We start from the raw sequence: 22500 nt of genomic DNA on the forward strand, positions 1-22500 counted from the left end.
ACCCCCCCCCCTCCGTGGTAATGAAGGGGTGAAGCAGAAATAGCCAGGAGGTCGAGCAAACCGACCCAAAGTGGAGTCTGCGGTTTAATGCGGTTATGCGAGACCTTAATGTGGTTAAGGGAAGGGCGGGATGGATTGAAGGAGACATGATGGAGAGAGGAGGAGGAAGAAATGGCAGATAATGGAAGGTGGTTTGCAAGAGTGAATGAAACTGTTCGATGCAATATAGGATACTCATTTTACCAACACTGCAAGAATAAATGGAAGAGGAATTGGTAGATATTGCAAGATGATCAAGAAGAATGACTGAATTTAGACCAGTGCAACCAGGTGAAGCTAAATATGCAAGAAACTTATTTACAGTGACATTTGTCTTGGAAGATGTGGGAAGGCAGAAGTTAGGTTAAGTTAGGATAGGTTAGGTAGTGCATGGCTAAAAAAAAATGTAGGCGGTTTTACCTGAGTGAGCAATGTAATGGAAGACTGAAAAAGAAGAGGCGGCTTGGATTTGGTGGGATTTCATAGAGAGAAGGAGAAAATGGAAGACAGTACAGAATGATTGAAAAAAAAAAAAGATTAATGCATATACATGAGATGAATAAAAAGAAAAAAATTTATGACAGTCTCACTAGTAACTTTAAAATCTTTATAAATATCCATAGATATTTTATCCAGGCATAAAGGAGATGGATTTATATAGGCGAGAGAAAGTAGAAGGATTCAATTTTCTTGGCCCATAAATGCAAGCAAATATTTACTGTCTTGGCGAGGGGTTATATGGGACAGGGTATGACCGATTTTACGTTGGTTTTATTGGAGGCGTACATGAAGCAGGGTGACTTGGATTGGCCAGAGGGCATTAAAGTGGCAAGCACATTATTGATAATTTAAGAGTAAAGATACATGAAGAAGGGCTGCTTTTATTAGTGGAAGTAAATATGAGGTGTAGTAAAGCAGCAGTTTATTTTGTTAATTGTAACATTATTGATAAAAGGGTACATGAAAGAGGGCGACTTGGATTTTGGGTCAGAGCTGCAGGTAGTCTGTATTTACACTGACATAAAATGCAAAAATACTTAAAGCAGGTCCATTTTAACAGAGCGAGAGGAGAAAGAAGAAATGACAGATATTAATTCCTCTGCAGTTGACGTTAGCGACTAAACCTGGGACGACGCAAATGTAGCTCCTTCATCTTAACTTGACCCAGATTTTCACCCTTTTTTGTACCTTATTTCCCGTCGCTCATGGCACAGAATGGCAATGCAACGGCTCTACTTACTTTTAATATCATTTTTCTGGACTGGCATCGCACTTTAATGTCAGTCTCTTGTTACAGCATGAGACTCGAGATTGACAGGTGACAAATTTAGACAAAGTTAAAGTGAAGAGAGTGTAGTTAGACTTAAAAATGCAGGAACCAAGTCGGGGGTAATGTGGGTCTGGTGTACTGTTCTTACTCTATCTTGGCCCAGATTTTCGTCCTTTTGTAGCTTATTTCACGTAGGACAGGGGTAGAAGAAATTGTTTGGGCTCTATATCCTTTCCATAGTACTTTTCCGTGGCTAGGGTTATATTGAAGTGTTAATCTGTTGCTACAAATTAACAGCCACTATGGAGAGGTGGCAATTTTAGGCCAAGTTAGAGTAAAAAGGGTTTAGCTACTGTTTTCACGATGCCTTTAGTACAAGCGTAGACGAGGGTGACTTGGATAAGCGGGAGTGTAGTTCGTTTGGGCTGTGAGATGGAAGCAATTATTTTTTAGTGATATATTGAGTGAAAGGGGTCCATGAGGGAGGGAGGCGTGGGTTAGCGGGGTTATGATAAGGCTGGTTAGACCCCTTACGTTCATTGACGTGTTTTTCATTCTTTATTCTTGCTACCACCAGACGATTTTATTCAGCTTGGAAGAATGATCGAACTGAGGGGGTTAGACGGATCCTTAATAAATCCCTTCACTACAACACTTAAAAAAATCGTCGGATAAAATCGCTTCGTGTTTGCATAATTAAAATAAAAATGATATAATAATTGGCCTGAATGGGGTAATGATGTAGGCAAATTGTTTACAACGTGGTATTATGTTCAGTGGAGTGGTGTATGAGGGAGGGTGGTCTGGATTGGCAAGAGGGTAATAAAGAGAGTAATATTGGCTCTGATATGCAGGTAATTATTCTGTCGTGGTTTTAGTGCTTCGTAAGAGGGGAAGTGTATGATGGAAGGCGATTTGGAAAGATGGAGTGTTGTGAAATGGGTAGTAATGAGCAAGCAGTGTGTTTAGTGGTTATTTGTTGAGAGAGAGAGAGAGAGAGAGAGAGAGAGAGAGAGTTGGAAAAAAAAAGAATCCAAGGCCTGTTTTCTGTTGACCTACCAAACCCATACTCCGGCTCAATCTTGCCGACGTGTTCAAGGAGGCACTCAAAGAAATCGGCGTGGATCTCCTTCATGGTCAAGTAGTATTCGTTGTCTTCGCTCCAGCCCGCGTAGTGGCGCATCCTCTGGGGGTTAGAGAAGAGGTTAGAGGTAGTGGTAGGGTCGTGGTAGTTGTGGTATAGTGGTAGAATGGTAGTTGCAGTACTTATCAGTGTAGAAGCAGGGTAGGTGGCTGGTGGTGATGGTGGTGGTGATAGTGGTCGTGTCACATTCTCTGGAGGTTAGAGTTTGTGACAGATAAGTGGTTGAAATGTAGGGGGTTTGTGTTGAATGTACAAGTAGTAGTCATGGTAGGTGGACTGGATGGTGCAGAATCATTCTCTCTCGCTCTCTCTCTCTTACGAGGACTAAAAATTTATCGTATCATATAAGGGAAGGCGGAGGGAAGGTCTGCAGTGCAAAGAGGATAGAACTAGAAATAAATAGACAGAAATAGGTGAATGTATACCGTACATATACTTTGCATGATACACACGCATACGCATATATATATATATATATATATATATATATATATATATATAGAGAGAGAGAGAGAGAGAGAGAGAGAGAGAGAGAGAGAGAGAGAGAGAGAGAGAGAGAGAGAGAGTATATATACTATACATACATACACTTATATATGTATTATGTTCTTATCTATCTATCTATGTCTATATATCATATAAATATATAGTATTTTGTATATTATATATATAAAGCCACCACCTTTGTTGTGGACTCTCTCTCTCTCTCTCAACTGCCTTGACCTCACCCCTCCATTTCCATTTAATTACTTGCTTTTATCACCTCCATTTTTTCAGTATCTGTATATTTCTGTCCCTCCCTGAATGTCCATACTCTCTCTTACTCTCTCTCTCTCTCTGTTTTTCTCTCTCTCCTTTCATTTTCTGTTTCTCAGCCCTTCCTGCTGCCCCACTATCCTCCTTCTTCTCCTCCCCTCCATTTTTTCTTCCTCCTTCCTCCATTCCTTCCATGCCTCTCACATACTCTGCCACTTTGCCCGAACATATCGCTTTAATATGGCGGAATATATCACCCCATACGTCATACACCCTCTGGTAACCATAGCCTTGTCCTGGTGTGTGTGTGTGTGTGTGTGTGTGTGTGTGTGTGTGTGTGTGTGTGTAGGCTTATAAGTGTACGTGTTTGTGTCTGTCTAACTATCTTTTTGTTCATTCATTCTTTTATCTATTCAAGTTTTCACCAGTCACCTTATCTCTTTGTTTATTTGTTTTCTGTTCACCTCTTTTTGTCCTTGTAAGAGATGTAAGTTTCCAGGGCAACGAGAATACAGTTAATTGTAATAGAAATGTTAGTGACCTCGTATCCAGGGCCACTTACGGTCACCTTAACTGTGCTGCCGTAACTTAAGGCGCGTCCAAGTTACGGTAACTGTGTGCGGTCGTTATGGAGGTCAACTTGAGGATATTGAGGTAGTTTCCGTGCCATATACCACTAATTTACACCTTGAGCCACTGATGATACCGGTATTTACATTTTGTCCTGGGATTTGGTACTCTAACTTGAGGCGGTGATTCTGGGGTCCAAGTCTCAACCTTTATGGCGTTACTTTTACTGATAACCTTATGGATGAAAATACTCTCCTTATACATATTTTTTTTTACTGCAAATTAGTCCTTGATTCACCTCCTGAAGTTTTTGCATCACGTCATGGGGCATCCTACATATTTGTCTGGCAGTGATAAGAAGAGTATATGGCAAGACTTCATCGTACTGAAAGGATTAAGAATAACTGATGCGTGTAGAAAACGTGTAAGGTTAGAAGAACGACACATGGCTCATAGCAAGTTGATAGAAGCGTGAGGAGAGGAAGACCGAGAACGAGGAATAAAGAAAAGAAAAGAAGAGAAAAAAATATATGAATAAAGGTGTCTTGGATTGATGATACCATTGTTATTATCCAAAGAAATCACAGAGCTGTCTAAGTGCCATATATGTACCTAAAATTAATGTTGCCTCAATTTACTTAAAAAAAAATATGGAGATAATCAATTCCTTTATTACCACCAGAAACCCTAAGGACCCTTAATTTTTCCCTTTAAAGTTGAGAAGAGGTCCAAGGCTACAGTATTCATACCTAAAATTTCAGTATCATAAGTATACCTTGATAAGTAATGGACCTATCTGACCCCCCACTATATTCCTAAAATTCTGAATGTCCTAAAAATGTTGCCAAAAATAATCGTGAGGGATCCCAGAGTCAAAAAACAAAATTCCATAAATATTAATTGTTTTTCAGTGGCTAATTACTGTGTTTCCCTGGACTCCCATGCATTATGAAGCAGTGACAAACATTAATTATTTAGCGACCTGCATTTTTACCAGGCACGGAGAATATAAATAGATTGAAATGGTATGCACAACGGTATGAGTGTTGGGAACTGTATCTCACTTAAGTAGAAGAATATATGTGAATACCTACACTTGTACACACACACACACACACACACACACACACACACACACACACACACACACACACACACACACACACACACACACACACACACACACACACACACACACACACACACACACACACACACACACACACACACACACACACACACACACACACACACACACACACACAAACTTTCCCCACCAATTTCTCTGGCATAAAACTAACGAGTGTGGCATTCCCTTCTCTTAACATTTATATGCAAATATTCTGAAAAAAGGGAAAATGTGGCCTAATAGTGGGGTTGAAAATAATCCAGGTAGTTAGAGTGTGAGTGTAGGGGGAGAGGGAGGATTGGGGAGGAGGAGGGGGGAAAGATGGGGGAGTACTCTTGTGTCCACCCCCCTCTTCTCTACACTGTCCTCTCTCGTGCCCTACCCCTCCTCTCTTCTTTCCTCTTCTCTTTCACTCTTCCACACCTCTCATTCACCCCCTCTCTTCATCCTACCCTGTCTCCTTTCACCCCCTCTTTCTCCATCTCCTTCTCCCTCTCTCAGTCCATCCCCCCTCCTCCTTTACCCCTTTCTCACCCTCCTTTCCGTCTTCTTGCCATTCCCCCTCTTCCTCTTTACTCCCTCCCTCCTCTCTCTGTCCTCATCTGTCTCCACACTTTTCCTTCCACTCCTCCCTCTTGTACCTCCTCCACCTCACCTTTTCTACTCCACCCCTTCCTTTCACCATCCCTTCCTCCCTCTCCCCTATTCTCCCTCCTCAGCTCCCCTCCTTATTCCCTCCCCGCAGTTCTCTCTCCCCACCCCACATCCCTTTCTCCCTCCTTCCTCTCTCCATTCTCTCACCCCCCACTCCTCTCCTCTCCCTCCCTTCCCACACCAACCCCTTCCCCCCTCCTCATTACCCTCACTTCATGCAGTCCCTTTCATCCTGGCGGGTATTTAGAGAGAGAGAATGACATGAGTGAAAGTGACATGACGAGAACTTTATTTTGGGATGCCAGAGAAATAGATGGATGGATGGATAGATCGAGACAGATCGATAGGTTGACAGATAGATAGATGAATGTGCAGGGCGATGGCAAGAGTGAGGGGTTGCATGACAGAGAACTTAACTCAGACTTGCGTGAAAATAGACAGACAAATAGATTGATAGGCAGATAAATGCATAAACAGATTGGTGTGTAGGTAGGTAAGAAGGTAAATGCACACACAGATAGACAGGGTGAAATAAAAAGACTCTAGAGAGCCTGTGACATGGGTGAGAGGTGACATGATAAGGGAGATGAAAAAGAGTGTAGGAGTTACATGATATAGGAAGAGTTGATTTTGACTGGCCTAACACCACTACTGCACCACAACCCCCACAACCACTGTAACTACCACCAGACCTGCAGTAACTACTACCACTACCATAACAACCATCTACTACCATCATTCCAACGACCACAACCACCAACTCGACTCCCCAAGTACTACCACCACCACCACCTCCACAATATCCTACTTCCACCGCTGTCATCACCAGAACCACAGCCCCAATCAACACCACAACCACCTCAGCTCTCACCGCCACCAGAACATCCACAATCACCACCACTGCCATCACCAACACCACAACCACCACGTCTCAGTCACCACCACTACCCCACTAGGAACTCCATCAGTTAGTGCCACCACCATCACCACCACCACCTCTTTCACCATCTCTCCATCCTCCACGTTATCCCCCCTGATCTAACCGCGACCCAAGATCAGATATTTATACCCTTTTTTCAGAATTCATCACGGAATTCCACAGGCACGACTCGATTCCCTTTCACGGTATTGGATCCCTTGCAGTGTGAGAGGTATTAATGGAGAGAGGGATTTGATTCTGCGGATGAGGAATTAACTCTTTTTTTTCTTTTTTTTAGACGAGGATTATTTGCTTTGTTGAGAAGGAAATTATTTTTGTAGATGAGGGTACTATTTTTGGAGACTGATTTAATATTTTGTTGTTCATGAGAATACTTTTTGTTCATGGATAATTTTTGATGAGAATATTTTTTGTTCATATATATATGCTTAGATGAGAATACTTTTTCGTTCTTGAATATTTGTTTACATGAGAATACTTTATGTACCGTATGTGATTATTTTTTCATGAAAATATTTTTTTGTTCATGAATAATTTTTTAGATGAGTATATTTGTTGTTCATGAATAGTTTTTTAGATGAGAATATTTTTTTACGTGATTTATTTTAGATGTGAATACTTTTTTTTTGTTTATGAATACTGTCAGAGATGAGAATATTTTTGTCCATGAGAATCCATCCATCCATCCATCATCCAATCCTACGTTGCCCCATGAGGAGCGTAGGAGCCCAGGGCTAGGCAAGTTGGTCCTGACATTTAAGATGAGAATGACCAGCCTCACTCATCCCTTAGTGGCATTACGTGAGCAATAAACCCCAACCACCCCTTGAATACTTTTTATAAATCGGTCTGTGTATTTATAGATAGATGGCCTATTTTCAGAAAGGGATGGCCACAAACGAATCGCCTCCATGTCACCCTGTTCCCTGCTATCAGGCTGCCTTCTCTCCAACTCACACCTCCCTCTCTCACATACCCCCTCCACCCCGTCCCTCCATCTCATCCTCGGTTTCCCTTTCCACCACACTTACATACACTCTCCTAGTCAGTCTCTCATTGTTTATTCTCTCCGCATGGCCAAAACATCTCAAGGTTCTCCCAGTGCTTTCTTGGAGATGAGAAATGTATTTTTTTCTGTAGATTTTGTAGAATAAAAATACTTAATAATTTTCGCAGAGGAAGAATACCTTATCGGTTTCTCTCTCTCTCTCTCTCTCTCTCTCTCTCTCTCTTTCTGTGTGTGTGTGTGTGTGTGTGTGTGTGTGTGTGTGTGTGTGTGTGTATTTTGATCATCTTGTTCTTTGGATTTTCATACTATAATTAACCCTTTTACTTTGCTGATTGGATTCACATAGTATTATTAATTAACTCTGTGTAATTAACTCCATTCCACCAAACATCAAACACTTGTATTCAGCAGAGAGAGAGAGAGAGAGAGAACCCACCTTTAATATTAACATCCTCTGAGCCTGTATTTACTTGTTTTATTAATATTTTACACGCTTTGACTCTCAGCCTCCCCTTTATACAACAGTAAACACAGCCAATGTTTTTTTTTTTTTAACTCTAGTAAACTCGCGGTGTTTTTTTTTCTTTTTGTAGAGTCCAGAGCGATGCAAAACAATTTCCATATGTGCATGTAATTTCTCTAAAAGCTGTTGTTTTTTAGTATTCAATTTTAATTTTTTTTTGGTGACGAGGAAGGGAACAACACTTCCTTTTGCTCCTAATACTAATGGTGTTTTAAATATATGTTTAATAGATAGAGGTACGGAGGATGTGGAGAGATACGGAAGTTTTGGAAAGATGTGGAAGATGTGGAGAGATAAGGAAGGTGTGGTAGAGGTATGAATGGTGTGTGGATGATGTGGAGAAGGTAGACAGCTTCCCATCTCCCTTGTCAGAGGAGTGAAAGGCGCTGTCGAGGGGGAGGGCAAGATTTGGGACAAGAAACTGTGCAGACAGGGAGAGAAATGTATTGTGTGTGAGTTAGGTGGTGAAAATATATATATATATATATATATATATATATATATATATATATATATATATATATATATATATATATATATATATATATATAATCATATGACTTTGTCTATTTGTTTCTCTCTTTGTCTTTTGTAGATTGGGAAACCTATGATAGGGAAAGGAACGTCGCTCTCTCTCTCTCTCTCTCTCTTAATCCATTGTATAAATTCCTTCAGCCTGGGGTCGTACGTTTTAAAATGATATTATTACTTGCTACAGGCTTTTTTTTTTTTTCAATATTGGCAATAGGGAGTTTTTTAATGCCGGAAAGATTATAGAAATGTATATGTTTAACCCTTCATGTTCTAAGACATATATGATCATCGAGACATAAGAATTAAAATATGGAATGTCATCGTGCTGAAGGGGTAAATTTTCTATAACCCACCTTTTCCCTCAAACATAAAAAAAGGTGACATATTTTTTAAAAAGCTATGCTCTTCCTGAAACCAATTACATTAGCTTCTTCAGGCTGGTGACTTTAAAAAATATATATATTCATTTTTACTTAATTGTCCTTGTCTTTTTAATTAAGGAAAGGTCTCTCATATTGTGTGGGTAATAAGAACTACGTGAGGGGTATGCCATCTGTGAGAAATTGTTTTTGTTGTGGGCCCAAGTTCATGTGTAATGTGAACCCGGTGGACTGCAGGCGAAAGTTGCCATTCTTCAGCAGAGAGAGAGAGAGAGAGAGAGAGAGAGAGAGAGAGAGAGAGTCATATTTTTTCGTACTGCCAACTCTTCCTCTAAACCCATTACTTTAATGGATCGCCAACAGCTTTTCGGCCTGGATGGGAAAAAAATATTAGTTCTTTTTTGAGCAGTACATGAAGAGATTTGATTGGGATGAAAAACGCCGACGGGGATTGACGGAGAGAGAGAGAGAGAGAGAGAGAGAGAGAGAGAGAGAGAGAGAGAGAGAGAGAGAGAGAGAGAGAGAGAGGAGGGAGAGTCATAAAAGCAGATGAGTCATGAACATAGGAGCAGAGGAATACGTGGTAGTTCTCTCTCTCTCTCTCTCGGTTTTAGAGGCATTAAGTAGGTGTAAATGAGAGAGAGTGAAATGTGTGTGTTATATTACGCAAATGAATGTGTCTGTGTGCATGATGTTTCTGCATATCATCTTTAATGCATATAGCGGGTGTTTACATTTTCATGTACTTCTATGTGTGTGTGTGTGTGTGTGTGTGTGTGTGTGTGTGTGTGTGTGTGTGTGTGTGTGTGTGTGTGTGTGTGTGTTTGGGTGCGTGTGAGAGAGAGAGAGAGAGAGAGAGAGAGAGAGAGAGAGTGAGAGAATATATTTTTCATATATCGATCACCGCTTAACTACGTAAATACATACATATATGCATTCATACATACAAACATACACACGACATACATACAATATCACACACATATGTCAAACAATATTCGCAACACGCACACACTCACACATAGCGGCGAATGCCATGCAGTACACACACACACACACACACACACACACACACACACACACACACACACACACACACACACACACACACACACACACACACACACACACACACACACACACACACACACACACACACTTTCCCAACTCCCTTCTCATGCTCCTGTTCCCCTCTCTTTCTCTCTCTCTCTACGCCCCATCGAAGCAGCAGGACCCCCACAACAACAACAACACTTGCCCTCCTCCTTCAAGTGATCCTCTATTGCACCTCTTTCTGCCTCATTTCTTTTTTTTTCCTTCGTCTCCTTCCCTCTTCCTATTTTCTTTCCTCCTTTTAATATTTTTTTTCCTTCCCTGCTTCTCCCTTCTTTTCCTCTTTCCTCATCACCTTTACATCTCCTTCAAGAGGTCCTGTATTACCTCTCACTGCATCTCCTCCTCTTCCTCCTCCACCACCACCTCCTCCTCCTCCTCCTCCTCCTCCTCCTCCTCCTCCTGCGTCTTTTATCCTCTTTCATTTTCTCTTCTTCCTGCTTCTTAAAACCTCTTCCTTCCTTGCTTCCTTCTCGTTTTCGTCCTTCCCCTCCCAGTCTTCAGCATTTCATCTTTTCTTCGTCTTCATCTTCTTTTTCCTTTAATCTTTACATCTCTTTTCATCCTCCTTCCTGTACTGGTCCTTCCTTGCCTCTCGCGTCTTGACCTCTTTCTCCTCCCATTTCTCTCCTTTCTGCCTCCTTTCCTCCTTCCCTCTCCTCCTCCTTCTATCTTTTTTTCCTTCTCCTTGTGTTGTTCCCTCCTTGCCTCACACTTCTTTACTCCTCTCTCCTCCTCCTCTTTCCTCTCTGATTCATTTCCTCCTTCCTTTTCCTCCTGTCTTTTTTCCTCTTTGTGTTCCTCCTCTCTCCTTGCTTTTGCTTTTCATCTTCCAGTCTTCTAAATTCTTTGTCAGAGAGAGAGAGAGAGAGAGAGAGAGAGAGAGAGAGAGAGAGAGGATGGAAAGAGCTGACAGTGGGTAGGAAAAAGAAGATATGTGTGTGTGTGTGTGTGTGAGAGAGAGAGAGAGAGAGAGAGAGAGAGAGAGAGAGAGAGAGAGAGAGAGAGAGAGAGAGAGAGAGAGAACTAGCTCACTTTATCCCCGTCAGCTTAACATAGCAATTACACGGACAAATGTGCGCAGGTCCCAGAAAGAAAATAAAGAGAATGAGAGACGAAGAAAAAAATGTCATATATTCACTTCTTATATATTTTATTATTATTATTATTATTGTTATTATTGTTGTTGTTGTTGTTATTATTTTTTATTATCTTTATTAGTATCTTTTTTTATTTATTACATTTTTCTAACGATTTTTGTATTTTGTTTATTACTTTTTCTTTTTAATTCTCTTTATTAACTTGGGTATTAACTATTCTTTGTCGCCTCTTTCCTGTCTGTCTCTCTGTCGGTGTCTGTCTGTTTCCCCCGCCCCCTCTCTCTCTCATTCCTTTTTTTCCCTCTTTCTTTTTCTCGGTCCACCTTCCTTCCCTCTGTTCATTCCTTCGGTGCCTTCATTATCTTCCTCTTCCTTCATCTTCTTCCTTCCTTTTCTTTCCTCCACGCTTTTCTTCATTCTGTTCTCCCTTCCTTCCCTCATTTCCTCAATACTTTTTCCTTCATCCTGTCTTTCCTTCCTCATGCCATGCTTACTTATCTTCTCTGCTTGTCATGTTCCTTCCTTCATTCCTTCTTTCCTTCTTCTTTTCCCTCTCTCCCTCCCTCCCTCCCTCTCTCCCTCCCTCCCTCCCTCCCTCTCTCCCTCCCTCCCTCCCTCCTTCCTTCCTTCCTTCCTTCCTTCCTTCCTTCAGTATATTTCCCTCCTTCCCTTCTTCCTTCCTTTGTTACCTTTCCGTCCGCCTCGTTAGCCCATTTTTACCCTCTTCATTTTTCCTCTCTGTCTGTCTGTCTGTCTGTCTGTCTGTCTCTGTCTGTCTGTCTGTCTGTTTGTCTGTCTTTCTCTGTCTGTCTGTCTGTCTGTCTGTCTGTCTGTCTCTCTCTCTCTCTCAGCTCGTATTGTTGTCTTTCCCCTTATTCCCCCCGGCTTTCTTCCTCCTCTCTTTTCTGTCCAGTCTCTCTCTTACCTCCCCTTCTTTCCTCCTCCTCCTCCTCCTCGTCCTTGATTAATTCAGTATTTGCTCTATGCCCCTTTTATAAGCTTAACAAATTTTCATACCATTCATTATTATCAGATTTTCCTCTCCATTTCTCAGTTAATTTCCTTTAGTATTTCTTAGTCTCCCTTGTTTATCCTTCTCACCTTAATTAATTCATTACCTGCCTCATTTACCTGACATACTTATTAAATCTCCCCCCCTTTCATTTTTTATCAGGTATTTTCATATTTTCTCCATTCTTTATAATTCTTTTTTTTCTTATCTTTATATGCCCATTATTTGTTTATCATGTTTTTCCCTTCTTTTGTGTTTCCCATTTCGCCTTCCTTCTCTAATATTTTCCTCTATTTCTCTTCCCCTGCCCTTTGTTATTTTCTGTTTCTGTCTGTCTGTTTTCCTCTTATGATTGTATAAACTTTGCATTCCTTCGTCCTTTACCATGTTTTCGTCTCATATTATATTTATTTCTGTCTTTCCCCTTCCCTTTCCTGGTCTCGTATAATGGTCGAGAAAATAGCATCATATGTGTTTACTGCTGACTTTCTTGGAGGGCATTCTCTTGTCATTATCTTTATCATTATCTCTATCTTTCTTTTTCACATTTTGTCTTTCTTACTATCTTTCTCTTACTCTCTCTTTTTCCTTCTCTGCTTTCCTTGTTTTGGTTTCTATCATTTATCTTTTTTTCTTTAATATTAAGTGTTCTTTCTCTTCACTTGTTTTATTTTTTAGTTCCTCTTTTCTGCAGTTCTTGACTCACCTTTTCTTTCTTTTTCCTTATTATTTTTTTTCCTATACTCTCTCTCTCTCTCTCTCTCTCTCTCTCTCTCTCTCTCTCTCTCTCTCTCTCACTCACTTCAAGGACATTTATTTATTTTTTTGCTTTGTTTTGACGTGTTTACCTCTCCAAGTTGAAGTTGATGGTAAACATAGGGTTGACATCTCTCTCTCTCCATCCATTATTCACTCTCTTTTTGCCCTCGTTATCTCGGTTCCATTATTCTCAGACTGTAATCCCTCTTTCCCTCTCTCTCTCTCTCTCTCTAATGGACGTTTTTTATATATAGATTCTCTGTGTTTGGAGACAAATTTTCTAAAAGAGTAAATTTCTAATATACCTGACTTCCCAAAAATGGAAAAAATATAGAAAACGAGAGAGAGAGAGAGAGAGAGAGAGAGAGTCCATGGTATGTGTTGTATATATGATGCTAGACCTTGGTACCCGGGAGAGTCTCACGTCCCCTCCTCCCCAGAGCTGTGTGTGTGTGTGTGTGTGTGTGTGCGCACGGGACCGTAAGTTTGTTTGCTTATGTTTGTGTGTGTGTGTGTGTGTGTGTGTGTGTGTGTGTGTGTGTGTGTGTGTGTGTGTGTGTATTGTATTAAGTATCATTCTCTTCCAAAACATCTGTTGTCGAAGTTAATGCATTTAGTAACATTAATACACCTTACTCATACGTATATACATAAAAACTTGATGTATTCTCATATTCGGTATGCACCCCACTAATACATACACATTATCTCTTACGTATTCATGTATTTATGTATGCATATTAGGGGTTACTTGTCTAAATGTACTAAGCTGTTTCCCATCCTCTCTCCTTGTCTCTACTCTACACCCCATTTCTCCTCCCTCCTCCCCTCCTTTTCCTCCATCCTTCTTCTTCAACCCCTGTTCTTCTCTCCCTCCTCCTTCGCTTTTTCCTTCTTCGTTGCTCCCCTTCTGTCTCCATCTCTTCTCCTATCCCATCCTCTTCCCTCCTGTTCTTACCTTTCCATTTCTTTTCCTTTTGTTTATTTTCTTTACTCTCTCTCTCTCTCTCTCTCTCTCTCTCTCTCTCTCTCTCTCTCTCTCTCTCTCTCTCTCTCACTCAGGTACCCTAATTCATATTGATGTAAGAGGATAAGTGAAATGCTAGGAGACTCTTGTCCCCACTCCTCCTTCCTCTCTCTCTCTCTCTCTCTCTACCTGTCTCTTTATCTACTGTTCAGTTTATGCTTCTACTAACTACTCCACCGGTCTGCCTACCTACCCATCTGCTTATGGAGTAATCTTTCTGTTTATCTGTCTGTCTGTCCATCTATCTGTCTATCTATTTATCTCTTATGTGTTTGTTTGGCATGAGAGAGTAAACTTAGAATTCAGATATGCAAAGACATTCAGAGCAATATTCTGTGCGTATCGTATCTTGAGGGGGCGGGGGAGAGAAGAAATCAGACCACAGTATTGCATTCTCTCTCTCTCTCTCTCTCTCTCTCTCTCTCTCCCTCCCTCCATCCATCCATCCTTGTTTTCCTTCTTTCTTTTGCCTCTCCTGTCACTCTTCTCATACTGCTTCCTTCCCTTACATTCTCCTCTTTCTCCCTCCACCCCAGCCTCTCCACGCTTCTACTTTGGTTCTCTGTGTGTCTTTATCTATCCATCTATTTATCTGTCTATCTATCTATCTATCTATCTCTGCCATCCACAAGTGAGGGGCGGTGCTGGCAATAGAAAGAGGGGAGGGGGGGGAGACGAGTGCCCAATTTTGTCAACAACTGCCTTCAGGATACTGGCTGGGAGGGAAGGAAGGAAGGAAGAGAGGAGAGAAGCAGGAGAAAAGAGTAGAATAGAGAGGAGAGATGAAGGAGGGGGAGGAGGAGGAGGAGGAGGAGATGGAAGGGAAAGAATGACGGAAGGAAAGAGGAGGGAATAGAAATAGGGAAGAAGGGATAGGGGAAAGGAGGGAAGAATGGAAAGATGAAGGACATTGGGGGAACGAAGAGAGAGAGAGAGAGAAGAGAGAGAGAGAGAGAGAGAGAGAGAGAGAGAGAGAGAGAGAGAGAGAGAGAGAGAGAGAGAGAGAGAGAGAGAGAGAGAGAGATCATATACCTTCCCCATTCTCCACTCACCTGCCCATACTCTAATTAAGGTCAAGAAACTCCACATAACCTTCCCATCACTTAGCTGGTAAACACCCTACGTCTCGCTAATGGCAGCTGGAGGAGGAGAGGGAGACCGAGGACGAGATGGGAGAGATAATAATAGAGGAGTGCATTAGGGAAGGGGTGCCTGGAGTGGTGATGGAGTGGCTTGAGGGAGTTTTTGTTGGAACCGAGAAAGATAACTCAGTGCATGAAGAAGGGTGACTTGGAGTGGTAGGAGGGAGTGGTAAATGAGCTGGTATTGAAGAGAGAGTGAGGAGAGGGAGACCGGGAATGAGATGGAAGGATAACTTTGTACATGAAGAAGGGTGACTTGGAGTGGTAGGCGGGAGTGTTAACTGGGCTGGTATAGAATAGAGAATGAGAAGGAGACCGAGAATGAGATGGAAGGGAGGAAGTGGGGGAGTGCATGAGGGAGGGTGTTTTGAAGTGGTGATGAATAGTGACAGAGAGGCTTGCATTTTTTATTTAAGATATTTATTAACTCATATATTTATTATTTATTTTTTTTTGTCCCGGCCAACCTGGATCAGCTATGGGATTGGGTGTCTGGGAAGAGATAGACTCACCCCTTCACTGAGAGAGGTTCTTCCTGAGCTGAATTAAGTGTCTGTCAGTTGCTGAAAAGAAAGGATTTGTTTTCACCTGACGGAACTGGGTCACCCGCACAGCCTGAATAGAGTCGTGGTTGCTTGAAATTCGAGGATCTTTAGATATGAGGCAGGAATGAGACATCTTGGTTACTAGTCAAAGGGAACATCTAGTCTGCCTACACTTGGCCATTAACTGAGGTGAAGGAGGTTAGGGATCTTCGTCAGAGAGAGAGAGAGAGAGAGAGAGAGGTGTATAATGATCTCCTATTACCTGCCTCCATTACGCCCCGCCTGACCCAGTTTTAGAGCAAATGAGGAAGTAGATAATTTTTGTCATCATTATCTCTGCTTCCGATTACCTTCCGCCTAATTATAGTTCATTCACCTTATCTTGATCCATTTTTTGTCCTCTTGCAGTTTACTAGTATCACGTAGATTGATTGCAGAAAAAGACAGCGATATGGGTCTACGTTCTTTGTCATGGTACTTCTTCGTGACTATACTCCTTTCAAGTATTTATCCTTTTGCAACCTATTTTACTTAGTGTGCAGTGAGGTTGGATGGTGAGGATATGGAGAATGTGAGTGCATTCAAGTACTTGGGTAGTGTGATGAGTAAGGATGGAACTTTGGGGGATGAAGTACGTGAAAGGGTACAGCAGGGAAGGAAGGTTGTTGGTACACTGAAAGCAGTGATGAGAAATAGGGAGGTGAGTATGGAAGTTAAGAAGTCACTGCATGATGGTATTGTGATCCCTACCCTGACGTATGGAAGTGAGGCGTGGACCTTGCAAGAGGGGAACAAGTCAAGAGTGAGAGCAGTGGAAATGAGTTACTTGAGAGGAGCATGTGGAGTGACGTGGAGGGACAGGTTGACGAATGAAGAAGTGCAGGAACGTTGTGGGGTAGATGTGGATGTGGTTGAGAAGATTAGGAGAAATACACTGAGGTGGTTTGGACATGTGGAGAGAATGGAGAATGAAAGACTGACTAAGAGGGTGTATGTAGGTGAGGTGGAGGGAGGGAGAGGGAGGGGTAGACCGAGGATGAGGTGGAGGGATGGAGTTGAGAGGTATATGAGGGAGGGGGGGGTGAGTTGGGGGGAGGGTAATCAAATGGTGGGTGACAGAGTGACTTGGAGGCGTTTTGTCTGCGGCCACCCTTTGCGGGATTAGGGCGTCGGGCTATAGATAGATAGATAGATAGAAAAAGACAGTGCTGTGGTTCTACATTTTTTCATGGCACTTCATCGTGACTAGCACCATATTCCTGTGTTAATCTTTTATGTTAAGTAAGAATTCAAGATGATATTCATTTTAAGCCAAAATCAAGTGCAAAGTGCGCAGTGATAATGCGAATAAGGAAACTGATAAAGGAAACTAAATGCTGATAAGGACAAGGTAGGTTGCTCGTGGGTTAACCAGGCCATTGACAACTTTATTTACGTAATCATGGTTATTATCTGTTAGGGACAACTTTCATAAATCGAAGCAAGTGGATATGCAGTATTGTAGACCCTCTAGCCACCCTCCCTTGTCACACACACACACACACACACACACACACACACACACACACACACACACACACACAGGAATAAACATACTGTCCCCACTGTCGGTCCCTGTGGCAATAGCAGTAAAGAAAAATTGTCCATATATCTTTGTATCCCCTCAAATGGATTACCCTCCGTCGCCCCTGCCCTGCATCGATTATTGGTAGAGTTGATAAAGAGGTTCATGTAGGTTGTTTACGCTGGGGTGATAAGTGTGTGTGTGTGTGTGTGTGTGTGTGTGTGTGTGTGTGTGTGTGTGTGTGTGTGTGTTAATACCAATATCCTATAGTTTGCTCTTTGTACTGTATACGGGAAGTTGTCTGTGTCTGTCTGCCTGTTTGTCTGTGTGTGTCGTATCTGTTAATCTTGCTGTCATGTGTACAAATGCCTATTGCTTTGTCGTGTCTGTTGCTGTATCAGTCTGTCTCACTATCATTTTTTGTCTGTCGATCGAGTGTTTGTCAGATCTGTCAGTCTGTCGGTCACATATCTGCATCCGTATCCCAGTCTGTCTGTGTGGAAAATCAATGTCTTATTGTCGTATTTGTCTCATCTACCTGCACTGCATCCTTCCTAATTTACTATACCGAGTGTAATCTAAGGTAATATTGACTTACTGTGTGAACATTGGGCGAGAAAACTATTTAAAACAGCCCATTAGCTATAAGCTGAAATTTCTTAAGCCCTTCCATCCGGAGAGAGAGAGAGAGAGAGAGAGAGAGAGAGAGAGAGAGAGAGAGAGAGAGAATCTTGTGGCATTAGGCATATGGCCGCCCTTCCCGCACAGTAGTCTTCCTCTCGGAGCTTATGTTTTCCTCAAATATTTAGCGCAAATACCTATAAAACACCAGTATTTTATGCATAATAGCAACTCCCCTGTGAATACATGTGTTAGGAGAACGCTTGCTTTAGATATTGTATGCAGGATACTCGAGTGTGTAAGTAAAAATTATCTTACTACTTGGCAACATAGGTTACGTGGAGCGCAGGTGGTGGGGGTTGTCTCGTGTCCTTGTTTGAGTTTCCAAGCATCTCCTCCTTAGCTATTTATTTTACAGGCTACACCTTCTTTTATGCCATCTAATTGTTATATATGTATCTCTGGTAAAAACGCAGATAGCATAGATAATATTAGATAGAATATTAAAGCGTCATATGCAGAAATAAAGAGATACGGAAGAGGTATTATTGGAACCCTCCTTGGCCTGCGAGAGGATGAGCTGTGGTGTACCTTCACTTTATGCTGTGCTGCTGAGATGTGTGCCTGTTGCTCTGTGCGGCCCCCTTGTAATCGTCATATTTGCGATACTTTGCATAGATCTGCGAACGTGTGCGTTACTGGAGAGAGGTGGAAGGTGAAGGAACACATAGCCGAAGTGGGACAACGCAGGCGTCTGTCGTTCTGGCGGCAATGGAAAGGTAAGTAGGGAGGCTGTGTTGTGTGTCCGCCATTTTACCTGTGCAGGAGAGAGGGTAGGGGGCCAGGTAGGGGACCACGTGTTACCCTGCGTCCCCTTCCCCCCTCTGTCCTTGCGACAGGATATATTTATTTTAACCACATTATTTCGGTGACGTCTTTTATTTTGATGTTACTGTATTCTAACTGTACATTTTCGAAATGGAAGGGTGAAATAAGCTTCATAAATCTTCACTATATTTGGCCGTCAGAAGCTGAATCAAGTCATCTCGAAATGATCGAATCTTGAATTTGGCTCTCTCTTGTATTTTGTTTTTCTCTTGGAAGGAACAGTTTTGCGGGCTCGTTGCCTCTGGTTCCTTCTTCCTCACATAAAAAAACCCTGGTAACATCAAGCGCTAAAGACGTCACTGTTTGAAGGGGTAAATGACACGTTTATAACTTAAGCTGATTTAGATTTAAGGTTCTTATATTTAAATCAGAATTGCCACAGTGTCGTCAAGTTTGGTTTTCGTGATTTTATGCTTAGCCGCGTCAATCCCCCTTATTGTATCCACTCTTACACCACCTCCCATATTGCTCTTGGTCTGCTTCCTCATCCATCATCCATCTCAGTCTCATCCACACTTCTTTTGGTTTTTCTCTCATAATGTGGACAGCCATTAATTTACTCCAGCCAACCCCAGGCGATGTTATATATATATTTAGGCTATATATTTTTACTATTTTCTTGTGACTAACCCAAGATGAGTAGTTATTTATTTATTTATTTATTTATTTATTTATTATGAGTCTAGGGTTACTTGTAGGTGTCTGGGAATGCTAATATTATCACCGTTACCCCTGCTAGCATCTCCTGGCATCTCTTAGCAAATCGTAGCAACTCTACTATTGTACTGTAGTCGACGGGAACAATTTTATTCACCTACGATTGATTCATAGGAGCCTGAGAGTGCTAATTCTATCACCGTTAACTCGTCTCATGCTAGGGACAACTCCAGTGCTCTCTTCCAGTTAGCGTCAGGTGATTTTATTGGCGGATTAGCTGATACTATCGCGATAAACCCACAAACTGTCAGGATACCTTTCGTATTTTATTCCTGTAGGCGGCAGGCGATCTCTCTCTCTCTCTCTCTCTCTCTCTCTCTCTCTCTCTCTCTCTCTCTCTCTCGTGTAGTTCCGCCCCGCATATAAATAAATAAACTGACTCGAAATCGATAGCCGACTAAATTGAGTTGCAAACCACACAATGCATGCGGATTCTGCCAATTTCCCTTGCTTCATCAGTTCTCTCTCTCTCTCTCTCTCTCTCTCTCTCTCTCTCTTTTCCATCAATCTCAGTTTTGTTCAGCTGGAAGGGATGGATACAGTTTCGTGCGTTAATTAGTTGGGGTATTAAAATTTCGAGTTCAGATTTTTTTTTTCTTTGGTGGGGAGTTTAGAGGATGGGATAATGTGTGTGTGTGTGATGGATTTTTTGGGGAGTTGCTACATCAGAGAGAGAGAGAGAGAGAGAGAGAGAGAGAGAACACTCTGTCTATTAGTCTGTCTATTTGTCCCTCGTTTCACACACACACACACACACACACACACACACACACACACACACACACACACACACACACACACACACACACACACACACACACACGGCGCAGTGGTAACGTTCTCGCTTGCCATCTGGTAGACGGGAGTTCGCGCCTCGCTCAGGTTGTGAAAAGTTTCACTGACTAAGTGGGTGGTTACTGTCCCCCTTGAGCAAGGGGACGGGTGTGTGGGTGTGTGAAGGTCACAGCCTTGCCCTTAGATCGGACTATATGAGCTCTCGGCTCCCTTCCGGGAGGGTAAAATGCTGACGATCACGACCATCAAGTGATCCTGACCGACCCGGTGAATTACACACACACACACACACACACACACACACACACACACACACACACACACACGCACACACACACAGGCTGCTCTCTCGTAGTCTACTCAAAATCCTTTTTCGTCTGTCTTCTCTGACAGCGATTGGTGGTAGCAGCCGGACCTGACTCTCTCTCTCTCTCTCTCTCTCTCTCTCTCCAGTATTGTGTATTTGCTCTGAATGTTTTCCTGTATGACAAAAGAGTAAACAAAACGAGACAAAAGGGAAAAAAAGTTTTCATGTTTTGAGCTGCCTGAAAGTCTCTCTCTCTCTCTCTCTCTCTCTCTAAGCTTCATTTTATATCCCTTCTTTTCATGCCATATTTTTCACGGTGTTCCTTATCTCCTGTGGCCTTCATCATTATCGATATTAGCTTCATTTTTCTTCCTCCTTCCTCCCTTCTTCCCTCTCCATCCCTCCATCTTCCTTCCTCCACTTCCTCCTCCTCCATATGTTTTTCTCTTCCTTCTTGCTTTATCATTTATTATTACTATCTTCCTCCTTATACTTCTCTTCATCTCACTGTTCCTTCTCTCGTATGTTTCTTTCTCCTGATTTTCTTCTTATTGATCCTTCACATCATCATCATTGGCACTCTTGCTTCTTTCCTCTTCCTCCTCCTCCTTCTCCTCCTCCTCCTGCTCCTCCTGCTCCTCCTCCTGCTCCTCCTCCTCCTGCTCCTCCTCCTCCTGCTCCTCCTCCTCCTCCTCCTCCTCCTATTTTTATTCTTCCGTTTCTCCTTTTTTTTTTTTTCCTGTCTTCCTTCCCCTCACAACATTTTTAACTCCATTTTTTTTTGGTTCTTGCCTTTGCAGCCTTGCGCTCTCTCTCTCTCTCTCTCTCTCTCTCTCTCTCGCTCGCTCGCTCGTGTAGTAAGTCTGTTGTGGTAAGATATTTTAATGAGGATATGAAAACCGAGAGAGAGAGAGAGAGAGAGAGAGAGAGAGAGAAATGGGTGGGGGGAAGGAGGGCGTAACTTAATAAGAAATGACGATGGAAGGAGAAGGAGGTGTAGACCGATAATGCGCATTCCTATTCCCTCCCTTAATATGAACTGGGCGTATAGGAAACGTTGATATAATGATGCTCCCTTTGTGGTTCGTCTCCTCATTATTGGTCTCCTCCTCCTTCTTTTCCTTATCCTTATTTCTTCTCGTATTTCCTTTCTGTCTCCTCTGATTGCAAGGGGCCAGTTCTTCCTCTATATATGTGGGCGTCGTGCTGGGACAGTGATGCAGTAGTAGTAGTAGTAGTGGTAGTAGTGTAGTAGAGGTTGTGGTAGTAGTAGTAGTAGAAGTTGTGGTAGTAGTAGTAGAAGTTGTGGTGGTAGTAGTTGTGGTAGTATTGGTAGAAGTAGTAGTAGTAGTGGGGGTGGGGGAACTCGAGAATTGCTTGGGGGGAGGGTTGAGAAATAATGCAACTTTGACGTCATGCCCGGTATTTAGAGATTTTACCTGGTTTATTTATTTCCCTTTTTTTTTTTGGCTCTTGCTTTGGTCTGTGCGTTTGTTTGTTTATGTCTGTCTGCCTGTCTGTCTGTCTGTCTTTCTGTCTGCCTAGCTCTGTCTGTCCATTCATCTCTCCATTAATCCATGTCCCATCCTATCCACCCCCCTCTAACCACCAAACATCCCTATCCCCCACCACAGCCACACTTCTTCGCCCCCTCCCATTACTCCCCTTCACCCCCTCCCACTTCTCTCCTTCGCCCCCTCCTATTTCTTACCTTCGCCCCCTCCTATTTCTTCCCTTCACTCCCTCCCATTCCTCCCCTTCGCCCCCTCCCATTAGTCCCCTTCGCCCCCTCGCATTTCTCCCCTTCGCCCCCTCCCATTTCTACCCTTCGCCCCCTCCCATTTCTCCCCTTCGCCCCCTTCCATTTCTCCCCCTCACCCCTCCCATATCTCCCCCTCGCCCCCTCCCATTTCTCCCCTTGACATATATAAGGGAACTCCTTTATTGGACACACTTGTCCTA

General features: G+C 42.5%; 1 protein-coding gene across 1 annotated transcript in view; it reads right to left on the minus strand.

Annotated features, from left to right (window-relative positions):
• The window catches only part of LOC145408668 (uncharacterized), a 228997-nt gene that overhangs the window by 3855 nt on the left and 202642 nt on the right, over positions 1 to 22500 (minus strand). Inside the window, exon 4 of the mRNA XM_080279349.1 lies at positions 2369 to 2495. Within this exon, the coding sequence (XP_080135475.1) occupies positions 2369 to 2495 (127 nt within the window). The remainder of the gene's footprint in view (positions 1 to 2368; positions 2496 to 22500) is intronic.

This window comes from Coenobita brevimanus, chromosome 78 (assembly GCF_032717465.1).
Source record: "Coenobita brevimanus isolate Jiangsu-jjx chromosome 78, ASM3271746v2, whole genome shotgun sequence".
Taxonomy (NCBI): Eukaryota; Metazoa; Arthropoda; class Malacostraca; order Decapoda; family Coenobitidae; genus Coenobita; species Coenobita brevimanus.